Consider the following 10,220-nt stretch of genomic DNA (forward strand, 5'->3'; position numbering starts at 1 on the left):
GAGGGTGGGGTGGCAGGCATGGGGAGGGGGAGGCAACAGGGATTTGTTTTTGTTGTTTTTGTTTGTTTGTTTTTTGGAGGGGAAATTGGGAAAGGAGAAATTGACATGTAAATAAAGAAAATATCTAATTAAAAAAAAAAAAAAAGACTGATGGCCAGTTTCTCCACTCTCATACATTTTAATAAGTGCTTTATTCCAAGGAACTTATTTCAGTCTTGTTGTTAAGAGGCAACAATAAAACCAAAATTTAAAAAAAGTAAATAAATAACAGGTTCTGAGGGTGTGAAGTTTAGAGAACCAAGCTGGAACAAGACATTTCTTCCTTGAAGATTTTATCTCTTTAATTTTTACTTATGCAAAAGCTCTTCATTCAGGCCCTTAGGGTCTAAATACCATTTCATTTCTATTATTTACATGAATGATTTTCTACTAATTTGCTTCTTAAGTAATGAAAAATTAACTTCTGTTCCATCCATGTTTAGCCACATAAGTGTTTAAATCTTTGCAGCCAATTAGTGAACTTCACTGTATTTAGAAGCCACCCTAGTGAAGACAGCTTGGAATCCTAGAGTCACATAAGGTGCATCCTTGTCCCCTCACCAGGGCAGTTCAGCACCCCCCAGGATCCCCACCAGTCTTCACATTCTATCATGACACAAATAAAAAAATAACATTTGCACATATTGGGTGCACATACTAACTACATGCCCTTAGAAGTTTATCTGCACTCGAATGCTGCATTTTCCTGTGATAGAACAATAGCGTTAGAACTGAAATTTGGCTCCAAAATACCAAAAGCTAAGCTCTTTTGGAATGATCTTGTATGAATCAATGACAATTTAATTAACTAGACTGGAAAAATGATATGATAATATTTTCATCACATTTTATTCCTTGTCAACACTCTTATCATGAGCCAGTGAAGCTAAAGGGTAGCTACCATGGTGTGTTACCTGGAATTGATTATTCTTGTCATGCCTAGACCTTTCTATCTTCCAACCCCAATAAACTAACTCAAAATCACATTCACACTTTCAATATCCTGACATTTCTTCCATTTATTTTATAGACCCTGTGATGTCTCCCACAGTCTCATTTTACAGCCAGCACTTATGGAACAGGGAAATGAAAACACAGAGTCTGAGGTGAGCATGCTCTCTGCGTGCATTGGCGTAGTAAGCAGTCATGGTTTTAAGCTTGAGAAAACCGTAAGTGTTCGCAGAGTCTTTGGCCATTCAACCAAATCATCAGTTTCAAATGGAAACGACTCATTTGTTAGGAGAAAATAATCAGCACAGAGAATATTAAATGCACACGGCAGAGATATCCAGGGACCCCCCACATGCTTACTGCTGTCACAGGAACTCTATGCCCTGATATTCTGGTACCTGAAAATTCTTGGCCTATTATCACTTTCTCCCTCCTGCAGAGAATTAAGCGACATATTGATGAGGCAGAGTGAGGGACACATGTGCCACTCAGTCCTCCCTCCATTGGAATCTGCTTGCCTGAAGAGAACGAGAAGCTCTTTCAAACTCCAACACTAACTTAGTTTTCAACAACACCTTAAAGTCACGTCAAATTCCTCATCAAAAAATACACTTAAAACTCATTACTTTAAACTAAGGACCAGGAACTACTAGGTTCCACTTGATTCATTGGTCAATTGCAAGGTGACTCACTTGAACTCCTTCCTTCAAGTATAAAAAAGAGTGTCTTATTGATTAAGGCCTGCCCATGAAATAGAACCTCTGTACTGTTAATGAAGCCACGGCCTGTGGCTAGGCAGGTCACAGGCCCTAAGGGGAAACCTACTACTATTATTCTGCTAAATGGACAGAGAAATAAAATGACTTACAATGACGTATTGCTATACCCATAGATCAGGGCACTTCTCAGCCCACATCAGAGTAGCTTCCTGTGGTAGAGAGCAGTTGACACAGAGCCCACAACTGGTTGGCATACACAGAATAAGAGACTACAGAGTGTTCAACCCTAAACGGGATGTCTATATCATATTCACAAACGCATACACACACGCATGGCTCAAGGATCCATATGGAAGAGGGGCCACACAAAATCCCTGCATGGATAAAGAGAAGTGGCCACAGAGTCATCCCATAGCTGAGAAGGTCTTGGCATTTTATTGCTTCTTGGAGAGGGAGAGTCAGCCTCCTCAACAGAGTGACACCCAGTATGTAGACCACACTCCAGGGCAAGCCTCATTCCCAGAAGTAGTCAGGTGATATGAACTGGACTTGTTAGGTTAAAAAAAGTGTCTGACCACTTAAACTTACAAGAACCAGAAAGAGCTCTGATACATACATTATTATAGTATTGGTAGGGGAAAAATAAATGATAACATGGCTCTTTAAAGTTTCTAACAAAAGATGTGATTTCTAACTTACAGCATGTCTCAAATTCTCAAGTAGTGTATATAGACTAAAACATGCCACAGAGGCTTTCTCCAACATTCCCCGAAGCTCAAAGACAAATGAAAGCTCATAAAGTGAATTTACGTGGGAACTCGAAAATGTTTCATTCCAGCTCTTTCCTAGTTGACTCAATATCCAACACTAAGTCTTAGATGATGTGGACACTCATAGTATTTATGATGAATGAAGAAATGCTAAATATCACTTCACTCAAAAAAGGAGCATCACTCAGAGAGTAATGTACTATTTTGTGTTTTAAAATTAATAATAGCCATCCAAATAATATTGTCAAACACATACACTCAATTATGTTTGAATATTTGGTATTAAGCAGAACTCAAAATATTCATGTATTCAAAACTAGTACATTAAAAAATAGAAATAGTCAAAATAAGTGAATTGATGCCTTTTTCTGTTCAGGTTTTACTCGGGGCACAAAAGAGGATTCCATTATTCCATATCCTCCTGATGTGTCTGTCTGAGCATCATAACTTTCCTGGCTCTATAACCATTCTATTTGTAAAGTTTAACACTGTGCAAACAACTAGACCAAGAAGCAGGCACCCTTGACTCTGACATGATGTGAATAAAGAAGTAGTTTGGATAGAAATCTTGAATAATAACATATCTTTTTCTATGCATTTTATTTTTAAAACCTATAACTTAGCTTGTAACAAAAAGTATATTTTTGAATGGACAATCTTCATTTTATACTTTAGGGCAAGTGTATTCTTGGTATAAATATTTTCTAAGTTCTGCAAAACATGAGTAATAGCTTACCTTAAGCCCCTTAGGTATGGCGAGTTGGACTTCTACTGTCCAAAAGGTTTGAGATACACAGAGGACAGTCTGTCCAGGCCAATCTCTTACCCAACTAATTCGTGCATTTTTTGTGTAGGCAATAATTGCATCTCCAATCACCTAATTTTTAAAAAATGGTAAAAATAAACATTCTAGAACAAGATAACCATTGGAGAGCTAAACTATTAAACTAAATTGACTCACAACACTTAACTTTTTACAACATGCTTATCCAGTTGATTGATTCATATAAAGCATATGATTAAAATCCTTACATATAAGTTAATTCATATGAGCAGTCATATTATATATTATTTCGCCAACCATTATCAATTTGTATAAACTGCATTATCAAATTATTATATGACCAGTTTTAGCCAAAGATACCAGATATATTTGTGTTAGATAATTCTGTACACAATTTTAGTGTAAAGTATAAATTTAAGTAATTTCAAAATGACAGCTATCAATTTTGTAGCATATGATTTTTGTTCAGTTACATCAGCTCTCCACACAATCTCATGTACAGACAGAGCACACAGTTCTCTAACTGCTACCTGTGTTCCAGACCTTCTCAACATGTGTTACTCCCTTCTCTGGACATAGGTCCAATGCACAAGATAGTAATGCTGGTCATATGAGGCAGATGGACAGATCTCTCATGGAAAAGTGAAGGCTACAAATCTGCAAGTCTAACTTATGTTCTTTGTTACAAATTTTCAGTGAGCTGATATATCTACTTTTTCTAGAAGATATCAATGGGAAACACTTTAGTCTGTCTTATATACCAACTAAAAATAGTAACATCCTCTGGGAGGTGACACTGACTTCGGGGTTTAAATTTCAAAAAGGGCTGTCAAAATTTGAGTTTCCAGAGAAATAGATAAGAACAGTTGAAAGTTTCTAGACTTCTGGTTTAGCTGGAGTTTTGTAGAACAAAGACAATGCCAAGAGGTAACTGCCAATGGTAACATTTTTAACAAACCATAAAAAAACACAGGCAGGGAAGATAAGAAAAGGCAGCAAATGGCTAAAGAATGGAAGAAACAATGAGGACATCAGGCACTTCAGGCACAGAGCCCAGAGGACCCAATCTAACCTAAAAGCCTCCTTCCCCAAGGACTAGCCCCCATGGTACCAGAAATTGCCATGCAAGCTTCCATAGGAGGGAAGCAACCAGCAGCCCTACCCAGCTCTAAGGCCAATAAATCACAATGACCAGCATGGGTGCAGTAGTGGCACACATACATCGGTAGTAACCAAGAGCTCTCTAATTTGACTTAAGACCTCTCTCTCTCTGTCTCTCTCTGTCTTTCTCTCTCTCTGTGTCTCTGTGTCTGTGTCTGTGTCTGTGTCTGTGTCTGTGTCTGTGTCTGTGTCTGTGTCTGTGTCTGTGTCTGTCTCTCTCTCTCTCTCTCTCTCTCTCTCTCTCTCTCTCTTTTTCTCTCTCTCTTAGTTTTTCAAGACAGGGTTTCTCTGTGTAGCCCTGGCTGTCCTGGAACTCACTCTGTAGACCGGGCTGTCCTCAAACTCAGAAATCTGCCTGTCTCTGCCCCCCAAATGCTGGGATTAAGGGTGTACACCACCACTGTCCAACTTAAGACCCTCTCAGCATGAGATAAATCATTCTTGGTACTAAAAAGCTAATCATGGAGGAGGTGAATCTAAAACTGTCATTCCATTAAATCAGCATCCCTAACTACACTCTAAACGTCTATCCTTATACTCCTAGGTAAGTATAAAGTGTAGTTCTTACCCCTCAACAAATGGGGGCAGAGAACTACAAATGACCAAAATTCAGAGATGTGGAGCTCAGGCCCAACTAATACATCTCTAGCCCAACTTCTGCACTTAAAGCTCAGAGATTACTGTGGAAGCGGTGGCAGAAAGAATGTAAGGGCCAATAGAACAGGAAGTTTGCTGTGAGGTTGTTTCAAACATGAATTCTCACCTGGATGGCTACCTAAATATAACCTCAACAAGAATGACCCCGACAGAGAGATGCTAATGTGTATGGGAGAAAAGCCCGCAGCCTCAACCCTACACAAGGGACCACAGGCAGCAAAGGACTGTTGAGGGTAGAACCAGCCGTCTTCTCCAGGGAAGAGCACATTAATTGGCTATCCCACGCCAAGTGATCAGCTCTGAAAACATACATATGAGAAACATCACACAGACTGAGCAGACTGTACTCATGTATTTAGGCATGTGTGCACACACCCCTAACAGCAATCAAGGAAAATTAAAGATTAGAAAAAAAATTTTAAAAGTATATACTAGGTTTGGAAGAAAGCAAGGTATGTGGGGGAGGGGGGCAAATGAGAGAGTCTGGAGGGAGAGAGGGGAAAGGGGAAATTATAACTTCCAAATTAAAAAAATTAAAACAAAATAATGAAAGAAGCAAAGGCTGGAAAAGCACAACAGAGGTAGCATGTGTTCTGGAAGGACACTGTGAAACTAAATTTAAGTTATTCAAATGGATCCTGCACAGCTTGGTGAAGAGAAACAGTTATAGAAGTTTTCTACAGCACTCAAGGTAGCATCTACTAAGCTCATTTAAGCCATATAATGTGTGTGTGTGTATGTGTGTCTGTGTCTGTGTGTCTGTGTATGTGTGCGTGTGTGTGTCTGTGTGTATCTGTGTGTGTGTCTATGTATGTGTGTGTGCATGTGTGTCTGTGCATGTGTGTCTGTGTGTGTCAGTGTGTATGAGTGCCTGTGTGTATAAAATCAATACTTCCCAAGTGAAATTCACACTTTCTGGCCTGGTGGCCACATGTATTAGAACTTAGAAAAATAAACAAACACATAAGTAGATGACTCAATCAATGAAGCCAGTCATACCCAAAGGGAAAGTCACTGAATTGTAACTCAGAAAAAGGATGAAGTGGGACTGGTCTAAGTCTAAATGATTCTTTGTTATTTTTTTTTTTAACAAAATCTCAATTGTTCATTTAACCAATGAAGAGTCGGGAGTCAGATGCTGAGGTGAAAGCCTGCTAGCTCAGAGAGGCAGAGAAAGCACCCAGCTGACCTCCCTCTTCAACAGTGCTCCCGAGTGACAGTACAAACGCTCCTCTCCCAAACCATCTCAAAAACAAAACAAAACAAAACAAAACCCTTCAAACGGAATATCCTTCTCTTCTGCTTCCTGTTAGTTCATCCATCCTCCCGACTCCCTCTTACCCTCTATGATTTTTTATTAATCATCCCATATATGTCATTCTTGCCACAATATTTCCCGTCAACTGGTTGTTTGCTCTGCCTCTTGACCTATGGTTGACTTTATTTAATCCTGTTTACAATATTCAAGCAGAAAGCTCTTGGATTAAAGGTGTGTGCTAAGGCTGAGCTACAACACAACAAAAACCAGCTTTTTGCAGTAAATAACACAATCTCAGGGTTCACAGTATGATCATATATCCTGCAACAAACTGGCATACATTTACTAAAAGATTTATTTAGGATTATAACTTTATACCACATGGTTACATGAAACACCCGGGTTTGAGTTAACTTCTCCAATAGTGTATGGGAGGAAATGAAAAAATTAATGTTGACATTAGTTAGTTATACTCCCTGTATGCTCCCTGATCATTAATAGTTTTTATTGTTATACTAAAAACTTGATTACTAAGCCCATACAATAGTAAAATGAATTTAAGTACTCATGTTCTACTTATTGGCATAACACAAAAAAATAATTATCAATGACTGTGATAACAGTGCTTTGTGAGATGTGGAAAGCGTGAGGTTTTTATAGACTGGGGAAAGTATGTGTGACTTTCTGGCGTCCTGATGGGTATTCCACATACACACACAGCATTAAGACTCACATGTACCAAGTATGTGAACTACACAAAGATGCTTCCACGGTGGGGCTAAGGCAAATTACATAAGCAACAGCATGTCTTACCACAGTGAAAGCACCCGCATGCAGCTGCACACAGTCAGGCACACATGCTGCTACAGCCTGAGTGCCACTGGCAGAGATGCCATTTTGTTGTATCTTAAGTGAGTCATTGCAAAATAACCACTTCAGATCCGCTCATTTCCTCTAAGTTATCTGCAGTGGTTATTGCTAATAACTGAGTTTGACTCAATTTAGAATCCTCTCTGCTCATGTTCGTCAGTGTTTCCAGACAAGTTTCTAACTGAGGAGGGAAGACCCGAATGTGGGCAGCATTGCCCCACACAGTAGGTTATCATAAGAAAATTGTAAATAAAAAGGAGAAAGTGAGAAAGTGAGCTGAGTACCAGCATTCACCTCTCTGTCTCCCATGTTGTGACAGACTGTGTCCCTTTCAACTGTGAGCCAAGACAAAGCCTTTAAACTGCCTTTGTCAAGCATTTTGTCACAGCAAGAAGGAACTACTGCATTCATTATCAATTAGACTTTGAATAGCAACTCATGCCTTATAAATTACTACCTAACTATTAGTCTACTTATCAATGACATATTTATAGCAACATTAATCACCCATCTTTTTTTTTTCTAAAAATGAGAAATATAACCAGTTACCTTGTGAATGGACTTAATCATAATCCTCTCTAACTCCACCAACCACTTCTCCACCTGGCCCCTGGCTTTCGCTGTGGAAATGGTATCCACGAGCTCCACGACTTCTCCTTCGCTACTCTTCATATGTGTAATATCCAAAGTCTCTGTGAATTCGACCTTTGCGATTCCTTCAAAGCACTTCTTGAGGTGAGGCTGCACTCTGTTGGGAAAAAAAATTAAACAATTGATCAAAGTAATACAGTTCCTAACTTGTCAGGGCTCTTTGTATGCTGATACCTGATGAACATTTAAATGGCTACAAAGTAGTAGGCATGTCTTTTGTTGTCAATGCAATGGGAGCTGAGAGATGCTAAAAAGGAGCTCGAGGAACCAAGCAGTTTTAGGTACAGCACTCTCGCAGGCCTTCCAGCACTCTGAGTCAGTCTTCCGACCGACACACGTAGCCATTTCAAGTAGGATCCTCAACAGTGTTGAAACTCACAGGCTAGGCTTTAGTATCTGAGCATGTTACAGCTTGGTGATTCAACAGGTCTGCTGAAGGCATGCCCACTGTCTTTCTGGGCACTGTAACACAGACTGCGGCTAAGACCTCACTTGGACACATTTTCAGCTTCATTCATCTTTAAATGAGCAAAGAGAAGTAGTGAATAAAACTCAGACAGAAATGTGAGCCGGAACTTATCTGTCTGGACTCTGATTTTTTTTCTGTGTAGGTACAAGATACACAATAAGCTAAATTTGTTCAATAAAATATTTTTTCACTGCCTGTTTTAGGTCAGATCTTTTCCTAAGGATTGAGAATGTACAATTTAAAAACAACAACAAAAGCCAGAGAAATCCTTTGCTGCTGTGGGAGCTTGTTTAGCTAAGGAGGAGAAGCACTCAGCACACCTGTTAGAGCCCATGCATGTGACAGCAAATATGAAGAGGGAAAACAAGACAGAGACAAGCCTTAGGGAGACATGGCCAGAGCGGGCTGGCTGTTGGAAGTATGCCATTTTCAGTTGAGTGGATATGAGTGGTCTCTCTGAGTGGCAGATGTCGGCTCCAGGACCTCCAGGAGACCGATGAAGAGGTCAATGGATGCTTAAGGGATGTGCTAAGCCAGTGGTTCTCAACCTTCCAATCACTGCTACCCTTTAATACAGTTCCTGGTGTTGTGGTGACCCCAACCATAAAGTTATTTCCTTGTTACTTCAGAATTGTCACTTTGCCACTACTATGAATCATAATCTAAATATCTAATTATTCCTATTATGTTAATATATAATACACTGCAAAGTAATTTGTAAAGTACTTAAGTGATAAAAATATAAAACTTTTAAAAAATAAATACCCCCAAAAGAGTCATGACCCACAGGTTGAGAACCGCTGAGCAGAGAGTCATGGTCCATGAAGGGGGAGGCTGCCCCAGTTACAGGACAACTCAAGGAGGGAGGTGAGGCAAACAGAGGGAAAAAGAGTCGCCTGCAGGCTCTCCAGCCTTCTCCCAATAGCTACAACTGTCAGCATGTGCTTGTTCCAAAAGCAAGAAGTTAACAACACCCACTTAAAAATGCTAACTATCAATGCCATCCCTATTGGTGATATATTTGAAAATGGCCCACCTCTGAGACTATAGCAAGCCATTAAAGCACCACAATGCCTGGCTTTTATTGATGTACTTTGAATATGGATGGAAAAGGTCAATATGATGAGGAGGAGAGATGTGCCCTCAAAAATCTTAAAAAAAATAGGCAGTAAAGTAAATATTCCACTCCAATGTCCATACTATTCAGAAATACATATTCAGAAACATTATATATATTTTCAATAACTGATAACCTTTAATTGCACATAATGTTAGAATATTCTTGTAGAGAGTTTATATAAACATAGCTAGCTGTTCATTATTATTCATTTTCTATCTTGTTCCAAAATATTAAATTTAAACAGATGAATGCAGCCAAGATGAATGGGCGTTACTTACCGGGTGGGATCCTTGGTCTCAGACAGTATCTCAAGGAGCTCATCATTCGACAAGAAGAAGAACCTGGGGAAGAAGAGGCGCTTCTTTTCCAAGTACTCATTCAGCCCTTTAAGAATGAGCTCCAAGAGTTCATTAGACTTTTTCAGCCTCTCCAGCATTCTCTCGATAGTCACCACGGCCAGGACATGCTTATTCTAAAAACAGTAAGTAAAAAACAGTAAGTAAACTTGTCTCAGTTTGATTTCTGTTGTCGTGATAAACACTATGACTAAAAGCAATTCATGGAGGAAAGGGTGTTGTCCATCTAACATCTCCAGGACTCAGCCCATCACTGAGGAAACCAAGGAAGAAGCTCAAGCGGAGACCACAGACCTGACCTGAACCTGAGACCACAAAGGAGTGCTATTCCTCAAGGCTTCCATAGTTTGGTTTCTTACACAACTCAGGACCAAGTTACCGTGTGTGTGTGTGTGTGTGTGTGTGTGTGAGAGAG

The 10,220-nt window shown here is 39.5% G+C and overlaps 1 protein-coding gene and 1 long non-coding RNA gene across 5 annotated transcripts in view; one reads left to right on the forward strand and one right to left on the reverse strand.

Moving 5' to 3' along the window:
- Dnah7 (dynein axonemal heavy chain 7) overlaps positions 1-10,220 on the reverse strand; it is a 254,194-nt gene that overhangs the window by 161,018 nt on the left and 82,956 nt on the right. For all 4 annotated transcript variants that reach the window (XM_031367445.1, XM_031367448.1, XM_031367446.1 and 1 more), the window contains 3 exons: positions 9,728-9,921; positions 7,759-7,957; positions 3,216-3,356 (listed from right to left, as the gene is read on the reverse strand). In XM_031367445.1, coding sequence (XP_031223305.1) covers positions 3,216-3,356; positions 7,759-7,957; positions 9,728-9,921 — 534 coding nt within the window. The remainder of the gene's footprint in view (positions 1-3,215; positions 3,357-7,758; positions 7,958-9,727; positions 9,922-10,220) is intronic.
- LOC116088421 overlaps positions 1-10,220 on the forward strand; it is a 20,066-nt gene that overhangs the window by 1,419 nt on the left and 8,427 nt on the right. Inside the window, exons 2-4 of the long non-coding RNA XR_004117879.1 lie at positions 1,070-1,145; positions 7,743-7,944; positions 9,694-9,930. This is a non-coding gene — a long non-coding RNA (uncharacterized LOC116088421). The remainder of the gene's footprint in view (positions 1-1,069; positions 1,146-7,742; positions 7,945-9,693; positions 9,931-10,220) is intronic.

The sequence above is a fragment of the Mastomys coucha genome, unplaced genomic scaffold (genome assembly GCF_008632895.1).
Source record: "Mastomys coucha isolate ucsf_1 unplaced genomic scaffold, UCSF_Mcou_1 pScaffold14, whole genome shotgun sequence".
NCBI lineage: Eukaryota > Metazoa > Chordata > Mammalia > Rodentia > Muridae > Mastomys > Mastomys coucha.